The sequence below is a fragment of the Coffea arabica genome, chromosome 1c (genome assembly GCF_036785885.1).
Source record: "Coffea arabica cultivar ET-39 chromosome 1c, Coffea Arabica ET-39 HiFi, whole genome shotgun sequence".
Classification (NCBI taxonomy): domain Eukaryota; kingdom Viridiplantae; phylum Streptophyta; class Magnoliopsida; order Gentianales; family Rubiaceae; genus Coffea; species Coffea arabica.
In genome coordinates, this window is record NC_092310.1 from 53737704 (window position 1) to 53758208 (window position 20505).

Below are 20505 nucleotides of genomic sequence, written 5' to 3' on the forward strand. Positions count from 1 at the left end.
ACCGCCAAGACCTCCCCTTAACTCAGAGAATTAGATCGCACCATTTTGTATGGGATTGGCCAGAATTGTTTTGACAATTAGTTGACCTTCTACAAGTACCAGTCATCAAACTTATGCCTTATCCAACACATTCACTATTGCAAAAAGGGTAACGGCCAGCCATCTTTTTACTGCTGATTTCTGAAGCTTACTGCATTAACTATGAAGGAATATGCAATCCACATCTGCACAAATCTATTTCACAATTAAAGAATAAACAACACTGAAAGGACAAATTCAGAAGGGATTACTGATGAAACCATTAGCGTCTGGCCACAATAAGTGCAAGTTTCTCGATCAGTAAGAGCCAATCTTACACAAACTAAAATAAGTCCTTTTAAAGAATGACAATTAATTAAATTACATCCACCGACAATGTTTCGTCACAATTAGTTTTTGTTTTTGTTCTCTCCTGTCATTGAGCACCTGATGTAAGTGCTCATTAGTATTCTTCCAGTTCAAGAACCGCAGCAAGCAGATTTTTGAGCAAGTTGACCAGCACCAGCAGCCTGATCCGGTTGATTAATTTTGATTGTTGAAGCCTGCAAAGGCAAGCAAACTTAGATCGCATACTTTGTATCATCTATCAGAGCCAGTTCAACAATACCAGGTTGACTTACCTCCGCTTTAGAGTCCGTGTCTGCAAGCCTTTGCTTAATGTCCCTTGCTATTGAAAAGAAAACTTCTTCCACATTAAGATTTGTTTTTGCACTCTGCAGTGTAGTATAGTCATATTAAGAGAAGCAACAGAAGGAGCTATGTCACATAATACATTCAAAAGCAACTTACAGTCTCAAAAAATTTGATACCGTACTCATCAGCAAGTGCTTGACCCTTTGAGGTAGGGACAGCCTACAAATTGTCCAATTGCTTTAGACAACATACTGTGACATAATGATAACCAAATGGGATTTGAAAGGATTCCTAAACATTGTATAACATAATCTACAAATCATGCTACTTGTCTTGCTCTAAACAAAATTATTTCATATGCCAGTTTGTCTAATTAATAAGAAAGCTTACCCTTTTGCTTTCATCCATGTCAGCCTTGTTCCCTACCAGAATCTTGTTGACATTGTCAGATGCATGCTGTTCAATGTTACGAATCCAGTTCCTAATATCTGAGAAAAATGGTCATAAAATTCAGGTTCTATCCTCAACAAATCTGTGTACCAACAAAATTCATTAAATCAAGTATTATAGTATCTAGTGGCACATCAGATTCAGCAAAGCTCAAAACATCCAGGGGTCCCAAGATGGCAATAATAATGCCTCACGTAAGAAGAAATGAAATCCAAGTAAAAGTTCGAAAGGATATAAGTGAAAACAAAGATAAAATGGCTAAGCAAATTATATTTCGTTGATCACAATAACTTGAGGGTGATAAACAACGAGCACAAAACTTAAGCATCATAGAGTTTTGTCAAAAAAGTTTTGAAGTTAGAAATAGACCAATTAGATGCAACTACCGCAGGAAAACATAAGTAAAACTTATATTATAAAAGATGCGGCAAAGAAACCTTACTATTGAAGGATGATTCATCTGTAACATCATAGACCAACAATATTCCCATAGCTCCACGATAATAAGCTGGAGAAGGTTAAAAAGTCAATACATCACAGGCATTAAAATAAAATATGAAAAAGTGCCAGTGATACCTAGACTAAGTGACAAAACAAATACATGAACAATAGCACATGGGAGTCATGAAGAAATAAAACCTTCCAGGCAACTCCATATGACAGTGATGAAAAATCATAAATATTAAAAATGAAGTGAAAGGAGAGTATACTGTTTTCACTGCTACACAAACAGCTGTAAAGACACAATTAATGGTTAATAGGGGAAGAAAAGCAACAATCCAATTCAATGTTTTGTCATCAACTGGAATAGCAGTCTCAAATAACAGGTGCAAATAGACCAGTTCACAGTTCCTGAACACTTTTTAGCTTCCAAATTCATGAATGAATAAAAGAGAAGCAACATCCATTTGATAAGAAGAAAGCAGAAAATTTATGCACAATGAAAAAAGCACAACATATTTAAAGCAGAAGCAACAACATACCAGTGGTGATCGTTCTGAACCGTTCCTGACCAGCAGTATCCCAGATTTGGAGTTTGATCCGCTTGCCATCAAGCTCAATGGTTCTTATCTTGAAATCAATTCTGAAGAAGAAAATATAGCCCCTCATTTTCCTAAAATTCAACCCACTTAACTACCCTTGTCTAAACAGGAATTGAAAAAGAAAAGAAAGAAGGAAAAATTAAAAACTCACCCTATGGTTGTGATAAAACTGGTCGTGAAGGAACCATCTGAAAAACGCAAAAGAAGGCAACTCTTACCCACACCTGCACATGAGTAACTAAAACTCCATAAGGGCACTAAGTGTTCACCTTCTGTCATATGAGTTTATTGTACGTATTCACCAGACTCACACAAAACTTAATAAAAATTTGCAGATTGCATGCTTAATCACGTTTACTTGATGAGAGTCTGAGGAACAAATCCAACTTCACACGCAAATGTAGACTTATATTCCAATTCAACTTTTTTCTGCAAACTTGAAGTCCCTAAAAATTTCCAGCTAGTCAAAGTAAAATTACAACAAAAATCATAATTTCATTTGCACAAACACCACACTGAGTATGCCAGCATTAAGAGTAAAACCATGTTAGACAGGATACTCAAGTATTAAAAAAAAAAATAGATATCATTACATGAACAGCAGATTCTTCTTTTTGGAAACCTAAATCAACTATATTTCCCAATGAAACCAAAAAAGAGGGAGTACTTCAGTACATCTTGCCTAACTATAATCCTTCTCATTAGTTGATATGGTACACGGAAAGGCAAACTACCTGCATTTCTAGAGTTTCTATGACTTCACAAACCCAGAAGCAGATGTTAATGCTGCCACTATGATTATGATGCATACATGCTCCCGCTACTAAACCATCGACACCACCATTACGACCAACCTGGATGCTATTGATTCCACCATCATGCCAAGCAGCCCCAATCCATTGTAAGCATATATTACCAGTTCAATTTGATGAACTGAAAGCACTAAACACGAACAACAAATACAAATCTCAACTTCCAAAACCAGTCCTGACAAGATCGGAGTTTCACAAGCACAAACGTGTAGTTTATCCTTTTGTAAGCTAATGATCGACATTAGCTATTCGAAGAGTCTACAGAATAAATTCATTAAACCACAATGGATTTGTAGACATATGAATAAAATGCCACTGGTAGCATTTTTAGGCACGGAGTTATAACCAATAATCCATACCCCCCCCCTCTTGAATGAAGCTATAGATCCACATACATTAACTGTTCTGATTGACAGAAATTGTAACACGAATTAAATATCAATTTAAAAATGCTAAAAAAGGCTCGATCCATGAAAATTTTGAAATGGTACTAACCACTATCGCCGATGAGTAGAAGTTTTATGAGGTAATCGTAGTCCGCTCGAGCCCTCGCCGGTGGTGCCGCCATTGATGTATTAATCAATTAATAAATACAGTTCAATACCCCCACAGAGACACCACGCCCAAAACCTTGTAAGGATATAACGTATTTATACAGAAACAACCCTCTAAAAATAGAAAAACCAAAAGAAAAGGAAAAAAACTATTAAATCCAGAAAAAAATACCCAACAAGATGAGGAAATCAAATAACGGAATCCGATCAGCCGTTTAAGCTAGCAAAAGAAAGTGAAATTACCAAAAAGGAGTCCACAGGTTGAGATCTTCGTCAGTCCGATGGTGGCTTTTTACAGTAAGAAATGCTCTGAGTTAGAGTGACGACCGCAAAAGAAGAGAAGAAATTATATTTTGTGCGGATGGGCTCTATATTAAGTGGGGGAATTGGGAAGACGTGGCACTACGGGACTGGTGAATGAAGGCGTGTTAAAACGACAAAGGATTTGTGCGTTTGTGTTAATTTCAGGTCGGGCCAAATTTTATTGCAATATGATTGGTTGTTAATCAAGCGTGGATTGCGAGCCCTTGAGATGTTTGAGTGTTGGTATAAAATTTTAGGGCAAAAAATCGCATGGTACTCAAACTTTCAACTTTGCGCATTTTTAGTCCTCTAACTAATAAGTACGTAAATATAGTTCTCTAATTAATAAAAATATGTAGTTGTAGTTCTTCTATTCAATTTGACCGATGGATGGGAAGATACAAAAATGATACAAAAAATAAAGGAATAATTTCAGAAACCTCCCTTGAGAATTTTAACAATTTCATTTAGCTCTCTTGATGTTTTAAAAATTACATATACCTCCCTTATCTTTTAAAATGATAATACTACCCTTGAATATTTAATGAAATTTCCTTGTTTGGTATGTTTATATTTAGAATGACTTTTAAAATTATTTTTTATTCTTTTTCCTTCCTATTCCTTTTTTTAAAAATTTTTTGCCAATAAAACTATAAAACTATCGCTATTATCTCTAGTTCTATTGCAATCAAATGTCCAATTAGTGATTTTTTTGATGATTTAACTTTATATACAATCCAACGTTTTCGCTGATCTTTATTTCTAACCCTTTGTGTTTGGATTGTAAGTTATTATACTTTATTTACACATACTGATTTGCTTGCATCATTAACACATTTTCCAATCACTTTTTTATCTCACATACATCATATCAAAAAGGTGTTACAGTTCTTTTTCACAACATTATCTCAAATAATTTACAATCCAAATTTATCCAATTAAACATCTTTTGTCATTTTTTATACTTTCCTTTTTATCCACACAAAAACTAAATTTTATCCTAACTATCTAATTATATATAACCAACATAATAATTTTTGTTACAACTACCAATAGGTTTAAATATCCAAACTTTTTTATTATAAAAAGGGTTTAATTACAAAGGCAGCTACCAATTAACATGACTACCAAGATAACTATCAATTCATTGAAAAGATTCCACAAAAAATAAATTATTCTTAAACTGCACATACATGGGTGTGCCTTTAGCACTAGTTTAATATAAAGCTAATTAACCACGCTGCATTTAATGTAAGGATATTTTAGAAAGATAATAAGTTACGTTTATTTTTTTCAACAAAATTAATCAACTTTTTTTTAAATAGTGTGAAAAAAAAACAAACTTATCAAAAGTGAGACGTAGGAAGTACTACAAAGCAATCAAACCAACGCATCCCACTATGCCACAAAGAGAGGATGACGTAATAGTACAAATTTTACTCCCCTCAACTTTTTAATACTTTTAACTTGTTTCCTAAACTTTCATATTGAATAACTGCACCTTTGGCAATTTTATTGATTTCTAATCCAATTCTGTTTAGGGAGAAAGAATGGCACTTTTTAGATGGAAAAAGAGGCGTTTTAAGGGGCATTTGGGAGAAGACACCACCGCAATGATAGCAATAGAATCTATCAATATTGTCAAATCCCTATTATATTAGAATCTCTTTAGAGTAGAGTTTTTGGGAGTTCATATTGTAATAATATGGGATTAAAAAATAATTGAGAAATGTGTTAACCAAATATTTCAAAAAATTTCCGTGCAAAACTAGCTATCCAAATTCCAAAGAAGACATCCATAGACATGTGACCAGCATCTTGATAATGAGGTTGAGGAACAAGTCATTATGCATTAATCATTGATGCTATTTTTTCTCTTGAAGTTTTTCTTGATGTGCATGTGCGTCAATATAGAGTTCATTGCGCTTAATGCTAATAGCCTAATTGTCATGATCAAAGAAAGGGCGCCTCAAGAAAGACAAGCAAGCAGAAAGCTACGTACACAATAGACAATCTACGAAGTTGACTTTTAAATTCTTCCTTTGGCAAACTAGTTTAAAATAAATGCATTAAAATTTCCTCAATTAGGACCATGCACAATTAATATTCAGTCATTAAGTCAATTGGGTGTTAAATGCTGGAGCCAAAACATAAATACTTGTCATGCTTCAGCATACTTAAAAAGTACAAGGGCTTTGCCTGTAAGGTGGAATTTCCTGTAGACATGTCACTGTACCCGAAGCTAAAAGAAAATCCATCATGGCTTGTTCTGGTAGTTTGGTATTTATTGTACTATTAAGACCTTGTTGTGCGTATTGGTCGCGTACTGAAACATACGACGGAGTAAAAGAGAGCTACATCATTATAGTAAATGCAGCTCAACTAGTTTTTTTTTTGGGGTCGGGCGGAGTGTTTTGAGGGTGGGTTTGTCTTCAGGTTAACTACTTCCCTCCGGATTAAGATTTAGGACTGTAATGTAATTTCAGCCGGGCAAAAAATCTCAGCGGCCACTAAACTATTGATCAAATTATATTTTAACAATTAAACTATTTTTCGTCAGTAATTAGCCATTAAATAACTTAAACAGTAAATTCGTGATCATTTAATCGATAATTGCTCTTAATTTGTGAAATTAGCTGTACACGTGACGAAGTGCGAGGTAAATTTGTCCAACAGCTAAGCGACCCTATTTCACAGATTAATTGCTAATTTTACAGATTAAGAGTAATTATCGACTAAAATGATCACGAGTTTACTGATTAAATTGTTTAGTGGTCAATTACTGACGAAAAATAATTTGATGGCCAAAACATGATCCGGCACAACATCTGCGGATCAAAGGAAAAAGTCGGTCCCATAGATTGGATATAATAGCATCTATCTTTTGCCTAGGCAGGAAATATAATTAAGGTGATCATTAATTGTCTACCATTCTTGCAGTTTTGGAAGGCCATCAGGGCAACGTGCTTTCACCTGATTGAAAATCCTCCACTGCTCAGCTTGACGGGGTCAGTAAAACCGAGCCATTATTGTGGGAGTGGGACTCGATCTGGAGACCAGCTAACGCCAAGGTTTTCTGGTACGGTAAGGTAATGCCTAATGGAACACGTTAAATCACGATGCAGGAAAAAAAAGGAGAGGAGAAATAAAATATTAGTGGTCACGAAAAGCCACCATAAGAAAACGGAGCTCCAAGAAACTCAAATTGCAAAAGGAAGACATATGATGACCTACACCCACGTAGCATGGCCGAATAGACGGACTCCAATGCCTTTTTTTTTTTTTTTGTCAATACAGGGGTGTCCGGGTCAAGACCCGAAGGCGGCCCGATTAATCCCCTGCGCCTTTTTTTTTTTTTTTTTTGTCAATACAGGAGTGTCCGGGTCAAGACCCGAAGGCAGTCCGATTAATCCCCTGCGCCTCCTGAAGTATCCCGCCTCCCAAGAGCACCCAGGCGATATGTGAGGTCAAACTCGAACCTGTGCCACCCCGAGGATTACTCCCGAGGCTCACCAGCCGAGCTGACCCCGAGGGGCTCTCCAATGCCCATTTGCTTTGATAAGAATTTCATTTTCAATAATGACACGGCATAAAAATACCAAAAGGGACCAATAAAATATAGCACAGTAGCAAGCCAAGTTAATGCTTGAAGGGATATGCTTGGAAGATCCTTCCCCACCAAATTTTAATAGCAACCATTCCTTTAAAGTTAATGAACCCCCCTTAACAAGCCATCTCTCTGGCTAGATGCTGGAGGATCTCCTCCCCCAGCTCCAGTTCCAGTTCCAGTTCCAGTTCCAGTTCCTCCTCCACTGGCTCCAGCAGCCAGTGGAGGAGGTTTCAGCTTCAGTTTCAGTTTCACTAATATGATGGGCTCCGTCTGGGACGATTCAGCACCTGGTGGTCGCTGAAGTCGTATGGCAAGCGGGAGGAGGAGAAGGGTCGAGCATGATCCAGTTATATGGCGCAGAAGTTGTGATGCTCGCTCCAACCTTACTAGGTATTTTGGGCAACCACAGATCCTTTGGCAATGCATCTATGACAGATGTATCTCAAGCTTCAGTAGTAAACAAATATCTTTGTTAGAATTATGATATTTTCTATTCCTATATCTCTGATGTCTCTCAAATTTAGATGCATTTTGGACACAGAAAATTCAAGGGGCAGTTGATATTTGTTTTTCTCTTCTCTCAAGTACTATATATTGATTGACTTGCCTTGGTTGTGTATTGATAATTATATATTACGTATTCAATTTCAACATAATTTTTAGGCAATAGTTGCCCGATTGAGTCGGTCATAAATATTGCTCCCATAAAAATTGTGCATCCGGCAGAGCGTGTGTATGTATGTTTTTATATTTTTAATTTTAGTTTCATTTTATTTGGCTTTCCGTTGTTTAAGCTTTTATTCTTAGGATGGAAACAGTGCAGCTACACTAGGCGGCTAGGCGCAAGCAAAACATAGCTTATTCTTTTTAATGCGAGTTGATGTGTTCGTGTAGGAGACCGAGATCTGCAAGAAATTGACAAAAAATAGAGGACTCGTGATTTTGACATGTCAAAGTAGTAAATCATTAACAATATATAAAAAATGACTGGAAATAACGAGGGGGAAATGTTGATTTAATTTGTGTAATTCAAGTCTAGAATTTCAGGCATTGGTATTTGTTTTCGGGCAAATTACACTTTACCCCTTTGTGGTTTAGCTAATTTTTACATAACCTCTCTATAGTTGTAAAAGTTATATATAATTTTTTTATAATTTGAATTAAAATATCAAAATGACGAAAATAATTATTCGTAATAGAACCTATAAAAATGTCGAAATTACCTTTGTTTAAAAACTAAAATGATTGAAATAACCAAAATATATAAACATAATATGCATAATAATTTAACCCCATATGACTTTATATTTTATCATAGAACTCCTTTATGCTTTTTAATATATATATATATATATATATATAATTTCCTGTGGTTCATAATTAATTTTCAACTTTATATAGGGGTATTTTTGCCATTTTAGTTGATTCCAGTATAGATTGCAAATTTCGTCATTTTGATACTTTAATCCAAATCATGAAAAAATTATGTTTAACTTTTGAAATCATAAGGGGTAATGTAAAAAATACCAAACTACACGAGGATAAAGTGTAATTTGACCTTTGTTTCTCTTATTCTCCATTTCGGCTTCAATTTTGATCATCCCCGTGGTAAGCCGAGATCTAGTGACACGGCACATTATTATAATTATTTTTTTTCTTCTCTCTTTTTCGGAAACAATACATGATATTCAGATTCACTCATGATAAGCTAAATTGGCACAGAGTGTCTTTCATATACCAAGTAAAGATAGCAGTCAAGTAACAAAGGCAGCAACTTTTCATTAATCAAATAGTCCAGTGCGCTCATAATGATCCAATTTACACAAGTTCAAGGCCAATAGACTGCAATGATCAGTTTTAAAGATAGCGACTGGCCACAAGGCAACTTCAACCACGATCCAGTATATTACATGGTCAACTTGTATACTTTTAGAAGTATACACTTTTACAAGTATACTAAAAATTCAATTAAGCTCGTCGAGCTTACAAGCTAAGGAATATAACGATCAAAATCGACTTGTATATATTATTTGGTAGTTCAAATTTGACTCAAACTCAATAAATATCGAATTCAAATCTAATGATTAACCAAGTTACTCATGAATTTGAGTCGAATAATTTGATCAGCCTGCAGCCTTATGTAGTAGCAGTCCATGTTTTGTTCGTAAATTTTCCAAACCAGTTATATGTATTGCCAAATGCACCAATCAATCACATTAGACGAATCCAAATCGCACAAAAACTTGATAGCTCGGAAAAAGGCAATCTTACCCGCCAAACGGAAGCAATTCAGAACTCGAATTGCAATTGCGGTTAGTCCTTTTGGTAACACGAATATATCGACAACAAAAGATTCACCAACCATATAAAAACCCGGTGCTAGGGGAGAGTAAGCGAGTAATAAGAACAAGAAAAGCTTTTCACCAACTCAATTTTTTTTTAAATGTAATATTAAATCCACTTCTTATTTGGTGCCCTGACAGCACCAAATAAACAAACCCTTTTAATTATAATCATTTTATACCCATGTCAATACAAATGCTACCATCTACACGTAGCACGGTTAGTAAAAGTTTTAAAACATTACCTGTAATTTCATATGCTATAGTATAGAAGGACGTACATATTTTTTGTGACAGTCCCACATTATCTCAGGATGAACCCTAAGGATTAGCGAGCTATCTGCCCAACTCTCGTCGGAGTTTAGTCAATTAATAAACCAGCAACCCAAGAAAACTAACTAAATATCTTCGAAGTAATGGTTACAAACTATAATAGAAATATAATCGTCACATCAATTTCCCATATTTAAAATATAAAGTTAAATGTCAAACTTATAATTTCAAACTTAATTTACATAATAAGTGCCCAACTTACAACTTCAAACTTACAAGAGTCAAAGATAAAATCTTATAAACAAAAAGGATTACAACCCAAAATACAAGTTCAAGATAAGATTTAAAACTATGCAAGTTCCTGATAGCAATCCCATCACAAACCTGTTAAAGAAAACAAAAGAGAGTGGGGTGAACTAAAATTCAGCGAGATCCCAAATAAATATGTAGGCACATACCTAATTAGAGGCGTAATATAAACAAGTAAACACCGTGTAATTCTGAAATAATTTAATCACAATTCAATTCAAGAATACGGGTAGTTTCCAAAAGCCAAATTCACTTAAACTTGATCGTATCGAGAATCCGTTGACTCTCTGCCAACGTTTGCATTTAAAGAATATAATGTCCGTAAAACACCACTTTCTCCAAATTTCGTACACCAGTTACCCCTTTACCGGATCCGAACATTTCAAACAATATAATTAGATAATACTCGAGTATACCAATTTTCGGATTTCAGTAAATAGTTCCCAAGGTTCATCGGTCTTCTCGACCAAACCCTTGTTGGCTCGATACAACCGACTCACTTACGAGGTTGGGTTCCTAAACAGTCACAGTAGTCGATGGGATATCACCCAAATGATGTATAGTCAAATATAAAGAAATCACGTCTTAAATTTTCAGTATACAGAGTTTCAGTAGAATTGACGGAGGTCGAGTGTGATAAAGTACACGTTTACCTCGAGTTTGTCAAATCAAATTTTTAGATCAAACAATCACAAACCAAGTATTCAGATATCTCACATAGACAGGTAAAAGGTAGTAGAACGCCCACCTATTAAGAAATTAAGAGTTTGTCCGTCAAGTTCCGTGATTACCCTCACATTCGTTTTTCAATCCTAGGCAACGAGTAAAAATCATTAATATTCTTGATTTATTTGCCAACCCAAACGTAAGTTTCATTAGATAACCTAATAGATTGTTAATCAACTCAATTTACTATGCAAGTTAGACAAAAAATGTAGAAAAAGATCATAAGAGAAATGAATTTGATAAGTGCAAGAAAATTGAGTAAAAGAAAATTCTCATTCAAGTTCAAAAGGGCTTTCGCAATAAAACAGTCGCCCACGCGCAATTTCGAAAAAATGATCATATTTCACTGTAAACAAGTCGGAATCGTATGCCGTTGGTGGCACTGGAAACTAGACTCGAAGAGTTTTCTAATGGTATAAAATACAAACTCTAGTTCCTCTCCTATCAATATCAGAAGTTCGGGGAAGTTGACTGATTTTTCTGTTCTGATCAGCTCAAGACTTTGACAAAAATCACCCTAATCCTCCTCCATAACCTTATTCATTTTGACTCAAATTCATCCAATTCAATCTCCTAAAGTTAATATATAGGGGTCAAGTTATATAACACTAGTTAAGTTTAAAATTCAACATACAAGATGCTAAAATGAATCAAGGCAGTCCAGCTAACAAGGAATAACAAAACAGTCCAATACCTTGCCAAACAACCAATTTACTTGCTCCATTTCACCTCAACTCACACATAAGGTTAAACCAATGTTAGGCAATTTTCTTAAACTTAAGTAAGGTTCAATAAGTCACAAAAATCAAGGAAAAACGTCCAATCTATGGCTGGCTAGCAAGAAAAAAAAAAATAGTTCCGAAATTCACATTCAACACCAATCTCCATCCTTCTATTATTTTTAATTTAAACAACGTTCTAAGAGTTATTTCTCCATTTAAGAGGGTTCATAACATGCTAATACATCAAGGAAAACTACAAACAAAGCTTAGGCAAAGAATCAAACACATGGCATGTCATATATCCAACCTTACTTCCACTTACTTAGCTCAAGGAGTTTAACCACAAACAACATCAACTCAACTTCTAATTTGTCATCAATACCTTAAACACTTGATATTAAACAACAAAACTAAGGTTTAAAGATCATTCACCTTTTTTAAATGAAGTTTGAACCATTCAAAAGTCCACAAAAGTAAGAGTTCCAAGTTTGAATCACACATAGACCTTGAAGATAATTTACTTAACTAACTAAGGTTCTTTCTCTTTTGGTTTTTTCTCAAAGTCTAAGCTAGAGTTTCAAGCAAGAAAATTGAGTTTTTTCTTCTCTCTTTGGAACTTAAGAGAGTCGGCCAAGCTAAGGAGAAAAATGGAGTCAAAAGGTTTAAATTTTGCTAATTTTCCTGGTCAAGTGGGTTGAGTGGTTGGGGCATTGACACTTGGCTCAATCTTGGTCATTCCTTCTCTTAAACTTTGCCAAATAATGTTTATACACTCAAAGTTTTTCAAATGTCTAATTAGCACCCTTAAACTTTCACATAAGGTCTCAAACACAATTAAAAGGATTTTTGGTCCTTGTGCATATAATGAAATAAAATAATACCAATTCAATGAGATGTTACAATTCATGTAGAAAGACAATGCAATGCAATACAAGGAAAGATTACAATTTATTTAGTCTTAGGGCAGTGCAAGTAATTTAGGAGAACTTATATTCTTAAGTGAGGGTTATCACATTTTTATTTTTTTAAAGAGTAAAACTTATACATACTGGCAGTATATACATTATCACGGTTGGATATACGACACATATACAAATTTTGAGTTTCAAATTTAAATTCGAATTATGTATTATGCACATAATAGTGAAAATATATATATTATCAATATATAAAGATTAATCTTTTTTTTAATAGGTAAAGACATACCATATTTTTTTCCCCGTTCTCATAAATGGCCTTGCTCTATATTTCGAAATTTCATTATGGTACCATTTTCAAAAGATTGAAAGAGAGGCTTAGGGACCTGCATTCCTCGCTCGAGTGGGATCCGTACTGGTGAAGCCACGTATTTTTTGCAATTACATTTTTTTATTAAAATCTTGCAACTACTCCTAGTCAACCCACATACTTTTCCATCCTTGGATCACCAGTAATTTGAATTTTCACAAAAACAAAAGATGTTCATTCTGGCGGTTTCCCAAAATTACCTCGTTAACCTTACAAACCGCCAAATCCAGATGATCGCCAATTGTTTAAGAACTCAAATAAACAACACAAAAACCAAAGGCGCCAAAGCCATATTTCCCACAGCCCATTCTTTTCCACAAAACTTATATCTCAACCGTCCATTATCTCACTTCCACCAACCATTTAAATCCAACACCTAATAAGTCTCCAGCTCATCGATCCAGGTGCTTCCACCATTAACCAATCAGCTTCCACCAAAACTACCCATATAAACACCTCCTCCTACAGCCATTATCCAAAAATTTCAGATTTCTCACTGGAATCGTCGTCTCAAATCAAATCTATCCCGCCTTTTTTCTCCTTGCAAATCTCTACATCCTAATGGCACCCAAGGCAGAAAAGAAGCCCGCCGAGAAGAAGCCGGCAGAGGAGAAGAAGTCCGCCGTCGCCGAGAAAGCTCCTGCGGAGAAGAAGCCAAAGGCCGGGAAGAAGCTCCCCAAGGAAGCCGGCGCTGCAGCAGGCGATAAGAAGAAGAAGAAGGCGAAAAAGAGCGTGGAGACCTACAAGATCTACATCTTCAAGGTGCTGAAACAAGTCCATCCGGACATCGGAATTTCCAGCAAGGCCATGGGAATCATGAACAGTTTCATCAACGATATTTTTGAGAAACTGGCTCAGGAGGCTTCCAGGCTTGCTAGGTACAACAAGAAGCCCACCATCACTTCCAGGGAGATTCAGACTGCTGTGAGACTTGTGCTCCCTGGTGAGCTTGCTAAGCACGCCGTTTCTGAGGGGACCAAGGCCGTAACCAAGTTTACTAGCTCTTGAAGTTGTGGTTGAAGGGTTGATGGTAAAGTGGGGGAAGTGTTTCCTTTGGAATTAGGGGTTATTAGGTTTTGGTTAGCAGCAAATAGACCATTTTTTGTTTGTAGATTTTAACTTTTTGGATGCTGATATTCGGGGATGTAATTCTGGGTATTCTGGATCCTGCTATCTAGTTCTCATATGGAATATATAGTAGTTAAATTTTCAGTGAAATCCTGGAATTTTTCCCCACACCCCCCTTTTTTTCTTTGTTTAGAATTAGAATACATTTACTCAGTATTAATTTACCTTTGTTGGGAGTAGTCCTGCGGGTGTAAGGTTTGTTGGGTGAATGAATGTCTCTGCTTGCAACAGGTTCATGTTGTCAGTTTGAACTCAGAGCATAAGCCAGCACATTCGAAATGTGTAAAAGAATATGAAACACTTTAATTGATCGAGAGTCTGAAATGTTCAGAGTTCTTATTCACTGATTCAAGTCATATCTTCTGGTGCCATTCCATTAACTATTTAACGTGAGATAAGCCTAAGGTTTCAAATTGCGTGCAGGGCATCTGAATGAAGAAAATGGCACCTCGTTTAGAAACTTAAATGAATTAATTTCGCATTCCACTAACATGCAAGCAAGGATCCTGATTGTAAGGACTCGAATGCTGGAGCAACCTCCACGGATGATTCGTTAATGCCCGAACAAGGAAATGAGCAGGAGAGAAAGCAGAATTATTTCTGGAAATGGCATGAATAGAAACGAGAAACAGAGAAACTAGTATGGAGATTTAGCCATTTAGGCAGGGCTGTGATAATGAATGGAGTATGCACCTGTAATGTAGAAATTGCGTGCTCAAGCCCTCGTTGACAGCTTACCGAATGTTATTTTCAATGAATCAGTTCCTTAACTCTAATATGCCAATTGGATCAATGTAGAGACTGGCATTACTTCAAGCGGGTGACATCTAAGATGGGACATTAGTCAACCATTATGTTCCATCTCTTTACTCATCCGTTTTTTGGGGGGTGACTTAATGCCTCCGCTCTCTCAAAATGTCCTGACATATGAAACCGCATTTTCAAAAATATTAAAAATTCTTAATTTTGGTATTAAAAGCATAAAATAATATGAAGAACACTTGAATCGAGTTTGAAATGTGCAAAGACCATTCTCATTTATTCAAATCATGCTATTCTAGTATAGCCACGAACTAAGCTCCAAAGTGTGAAATTACGGGTGCATTTGACAAAACTGAAATTTGAAAATTAAAAATTGAAATATGAAATTTGAAGTTTAAATTCATTAAATTATTGAATTGTTAAATATTAAATTTAATATATTTAAATGCATATTATATTCAGTGATAAATGAATAACTTATCACTTAATTTTATGAGCAAGTTTTACCTAAGAAATTCAGTGTCACTTAATTAATTCATGTGTTCAATTTTTTGTTATCAAACGATCTGAATATGTTAAAATTTAAATCCATCAAATTTAAGTGCTGAATTGAGTTATCATATGCTGCCTGACCATTCTAATTCTCCTTCTCCTGCTCTCTTATCCACTTGCTGTTTCAGTTTCTTTGAGGACACAAGTTTGGTCTAAAGATCGGTATAGAGATTATATCTCATCGTTTTTGGTGTAGTTGTCTTGCATTGATGTTATCTAAATATTGTTTTTTCATTAATTTTAGCAAGAGTGTAGGTTCTTGCCACTGATACAGGAGCACCCGATCGGGACGGCCAGCCAAGACCAATTTTCCTCTGTTTTTGATGCTATATCTCGTATGGAGCCCTCACAAATGAGATCCTCGGTACTACTTTTGAGTGGTAACTGAGTGTCATTTCTATATTTATGTCAAGTGTTTTATTTATTTAAATTGTCACATGTTCTTTAATTTTTTAATAACTTGAATTAATTTGGTTTAACTCTCAATTGTCAATTCCCAATCATTGAGATTCATGTCAATTCGGATTAATATTTAGGTATAGATATTACTTCTTTTTTTTTTCTTTCAAATAAATTGAAATGATTGAAGTTTTTCTATTTGGAATCGTGTTAGGTCTAATTCCTATTACTTTGGCTGGATTATTCGTAACTGCATATTTACAATACAGGCGTGGTGATCAGTTGGACCTTTGATTAATTAATATATCATTTTTTGATTGACCTCCTCCTTTCCTTTTATTTAATCCATAGGGGTCAAATTCCTAATTTCGTTACTTCACGTGATAAATGAAACTGACACTAAATTTGATATTGGATAATGGTACCGTAGATCCCAACTGGGAGCCCACAAAGGAAAAAAATGTTTTTGAGCGTAAACTAGTATTTATTTTTTAATCATTTTGCATGAACCCGTCATTGTTATCAAGCACTGTACATGCTGTCGAAGCTGCAGAATTATTTGGGAAAATGGCCTGAACAAAAGAAAGTAGAGGAACTTGGGACGTTTTACAATTAGTGAACAAGTAATCTATCAAGCAAAAATGGTGGATTGTATAAGGAAACGAAATGCAATTCCTATTCATATATCTCGGATTATATCATACATTTGCCCTTATTTATCTTAATTTAATTTAGTTTTAGAAATGGAAAGTTTATCTTTTGATTTTAGGGGTAGGGTTTTGAAATTTTTTATAAAACATTTGTCATTCATTAAATTTGCATTAATGACAAAAATTACATTAATCATACTCAAATATAATGACAGAAATTACAATAATCATATACAAATATAAGCATATCTGAAGAACAAATACTAAGTACTACAGTCTGAAAAATATAAAATACTTATAACCCAAAGATTCGTGTATGTATGCTTCCAACTGTACTGCTTAAATTCTCTCATATTTACTCATAAATTGATTCAAACCCAATGTTAAAGTGAGATTTGATGAGATAGATCTAAAGACTTCCAAATTTGACAACTAAATTTGAAAAGATATAGATCTAATAAAGAAATATAAAAATTACAAAAACTCTCCCTAGAAATCTCTAGAAGAGGAGAAGACTCTGTTAGGAAGCACTAAAAGAGGAGAAAACTCTCACCGATAGTATACTTTGATCTCCCTCCTACAGGAGAAAGATGTTTTCTTTGCTTGCTAGGGAATGAAAAGTTAGAGAGAAAGATGAGAGTTCAGATTTAGAGAAAAGTTACAAAGAAGGAGACACATTCTCCGTTAAATTTCAATTTTCGATAATTATTGGGTTAAGGTTTTGAATTTAGGAGTTATTAGGTCATGTTTAGCCGTTAATAAAATGTTTTATGAACTTTAATTTTTGGTACTGTTGTTTTGATACTTTGGGATGTAGCACTAGATCTTCTCGATCCTACCGTCCAGTGCTTTGTTTGGAATGGAACAATATGTTAAATATCAAGCAAAAAACTTGCAGTTATATTTGGGGGCAGAGACGCCCGGCTGCCCTAGTTTTGCCTAATCGCCTCTAGACAAGTTTTATTTATAATTGTTGTTTTACCCGTGAAACTTTAGAAAAATATCATTGCCCCTCCCCCTCCCTTTCACCTAATTTTTGTCTTGGAAAAAAAATATAACTTCTCTAAATATTTCTAGACTTTTATTAAACTAGTTGATCTATAACATTTAATTTCCTATTAAATTGTTTATATCAACATGTACTACAATTAAAAGTTATAACTAATATTTGGTACATTAAAATAAAATTTTGTGATATGTTCTAGATTTTTTTTTGGTGAGGTGATAAAGAAGAAAAGATAGAAGCATGAGTTACTATATAAATTTGACAGACTAATGATTTTTTTTTTTTAAGTACAAAGGACAATTGTTTGGAATGGCTTTTCATCCTTGCAAATTTTCAAGTTTCAAGCAACATAAATAATTCCTTGAAAAATGATGAAACAAACCAAAAATCGGTGATGGTTTATTACCCTTCTAATTGACAATTTCAAGAGAACAATATCAAAATATAATAAAAGCAGAATTGGGGTAGAAAAAATTGCATATAAATTAGGTTGCTTAACTTCAGTATAAACAACTTACTAAGGTAATACAATTATAAGTGAGAGAGGATATTCGGCATTCTGACAACAATGGCTTGATCCATCTTATGTCTTCAACCTTAATTAAAATGTGTATATAATTTATGCACAATTCAATAACCTAGCTACCTTCATATTTCTTCTTATTTTGCATTAAAGATCACGATTCTATATCACATTAACAAACCTTCGTCCCTTCCTCTTCCTACATAAAGAACCTATTCACTTATTAATTTACTCTTGTATAATTTTCTGTTTCTTCGTTTCTAATTTACCAAACTGGACAACCATCCCCATAAGCTACCAAAGGGCCTATTAACAAGGTTATTGCCGAGGACGATGCAATGGGACAACAGATTCAACAAGTACGCAAAACTTCATGTCTCTTTGTTTTGCCTCTCTAATGGCACTATGAGATTTTTGGTGTAGACTATCAAAAACATATACTTTGAGATTTTTGGTGTAGACTAACAGAAACAGAGTACACAGTACCAAACCAAAGATTCAACTACAAGTCTGAACTAGAGTTTTGGACTTGAGTCATGTTTATGTTTGCTTTTGCGGAAAGGGTGCCAGTTTGATGGGTTTTGACATCCTAGTTACTGTAAACTTTTCAATAAAATCGTACTATCATACCACATTTTCATTTTCAAGAAATAACACTATGCTACTATATGTTCAATTCTGGATATATGCTTGATTTGGATATATACCTCCCCTCCTTCTTAATTTAGGATTATTACGTCTTAGTAGTAGTTCAAAGATGTTCTTTTGTTCAAAATTTTGACATTGACATTATGATTTTTGAGGTGTAATAGAAGTTGCTGACATTTATTAATGGGGTCTATATTAAGTGGGGGAATTGGGAACATGTGGCGTTGTAGGACTGGTGAATAAAGGTGTGTTAAAACGATAAAGGATTTCTGCGTTTGCATTATTTGAGCTAGAATGAAGCAGAGATCTTGCCAGTTCTGGATTTGACCTTCGAGACGTTCACGTACAACTGTTAGATGGTTTTATTGCAACATGATTGGTTGTTAATGATGTGTGGATTGGGAGGCAATAGGCTATTTGAGCATTTTTATAAAATTTTAAAACTTGTAGAAAAAATTTTGTGTATTTGAAGGTCTGAAGAATTTTTTTTTCTTTCTTCTTCCTTCCATCTTCTTTTTTTTTTCCACCCCATCACCATCAACCATCCCAACAACTGCCACTATCTCACATCTCTTTTTTTCCTTTCTTTTTCCTATTTCCTCCCTTCTTTCCTTCTCCTCCTTTGTCCCTCTTTATTCTCCTTCTTCTCTCTCCATTCCCCCTATCCCCTTCCGCTTCCTCTCTCCCTATCCTCGCCTCCTCTTTTCCATTCCCTCTGGTCAAGTTCCCTTGACAAACATACACATACATATATATATGTTTATATGTATGTATGTCAGATTCTGAATTTTTAGACTTCTCTTATCAAATGCTAACGAATTATCAGTCAGTCATTTAATCGGATTAATCATCGGGTCAAGTACTGCTATTTCTGGGTTCGTCTAGTAGCCTGGAAGCAATTTTCTACCAGCTACTTACGGTGCCAAAACTTGAGCTAAGGTTTGACTAATTCGTACATAATGTATATGGTCAGCAATCGACGATGAAGTTAGAATAATATTTACAAAACTAAAAGCAATTACATTATGCTTTAAACCGTACATATTCTAAAAAAGAAACAAAAAAATACATAGATAAATATAAAAACTGAATTTGTAAATGGTTGCATTTCAAATGGATCCTCTAATCAAATTACAACTATGGCCCCCAGTCAGTAGTCACACATAATAACAAAAAAAAAAAGAAAATATCCCTCAAAAAGATGGTGCTTTAATGGATTTTAAAGGTGGAAGAGGTCGCGGCCACTCACTCCATTCATAGGGGAAGTATCCATAATCCTTGTACTCGAAGAAGACGAGCAAAGTTCACCCTCGAGTTCAACTGCATGGCTGTCCAAGTTAAAGGATATTACTTTCCTGTGGACATCAAAATAAAGGAAATGTGGATAAGTAGGGTGAAACGCTGCGGGGGTTATATATTCTCTAGAATTTGCCGGTCCATAAATCTGCGGATACTTCTCGGCTACGTCGATAAAGGTGTTGGAAAACAATTTGAACAATGCTAACAAAATTGTAAACGTAATTTGAGGAAGTTTCAGTTGTACTAAATAGTACTGTCCTAAAAAATTATTTTATAAAGTTGAAATATTTTCCCAAAATTAAACAAGCATTCTTCTTGTAAACAAGAAAATATTGGAGTTCTATGTTGTGAGTGCACTTTCCAACCTATAGGAACAGCTGATATTTATAGGCACAAAAAAAAAAATACATTGGGGGAAAGGAAAGAAAAGGATAA

General features: G+C 34.8%; 2 protein-coding genes across 6 annotated transcripts; one reads left to right on the plus strand and one right to left on the minus strand.

Annotated features, from left to right (window-relative positions):
- Positions 1-225: 225 nt before the first annotated feature.
- Positions 226-3919, minus strand: LOC113728824 (ras-related protein RABE1c). 5 transcript variants are annotated; one of them, XM_072077751.1, is made up of 9 exons: positions 3775-3919; positions 3473-3607; positions 2317-2389; positions 2106-2236; positions 1565-1630; positions 1063-1160; positions 829-891; positions 660-752; positions 226-581 (listed from the first exon to the last, which is right to left on the minus strand). In XM_072077751.1, the coding sequence occupies exons 2-9, from the start codon at positions 3543-3545 to the stop codon at positions 498-500; spliced, it is 681 nt and encodes a 226-aa protein (XP_071933852.1). In that variant the 5' UTR covers positions 3546-3607; positions 3775-3919; the 3' UTR covers positions 226-497. The 5 variants fall into 5 exon arrangements, with proteins under 5 accessions (XP_071933852.1, XP_071933860.1, XP_071933855.1 ...); XM_072077759.1 differs by having other exon boundaries at positions 2106-2206; positions 3775-3918; XM_072077754.1 differs by having other exon boundaries at positions 2106-2206; positions 3473-3645; positions 3775-3899.
- Positions 3920-13574: 9655 nt separating this feature from the next.
- Positions 13575-14321, plus strand: LOC113728838 (probable histone H2B.1). The gene has a single exon (XM_027253203.2). The coding sequence runs from the start codon at positions 13665-13667 to the stop codon at positions 14109-14111; it is 447 nt and encodes a 148-aa protein (XP_027109004.1). The 5' UTR covers positions 13575-13664; the 3' UTR covers positions 14112-14321.
- Positions 14322-20505: the final 6184 nt, after the last annotated feature.

Coding starts and splice junctions, on each gene's coding strand:
- LOC113728824 (XM_072077751.1), bottom strand. CDS start 3,545: ATGGCGGCACCACCGGCGAGGGCTCGAGCGGACTACGATTACCTCATA. Junction 1,631..2,105: donor GTTCAGAACGATCACCACTG/GTATGTTGTTGC, acceptor AACCTTCTCCAG/CTTATTATCGTGGAGCTATG. Junction 582..659: donor ACACGGACTCTAAAGCGGAG/GTAAGTCAACCT, acceptor TTGCCTTTGCAG/GCTTCAACAATCAAAATTAA.
- LOC113728838 (XM_027253203.2), top strand. CDS start 13,665: ATGGCACCCAAGGCAGAAAAGAAGCCCGCCGAGAAGAAGCCGGCAGAG.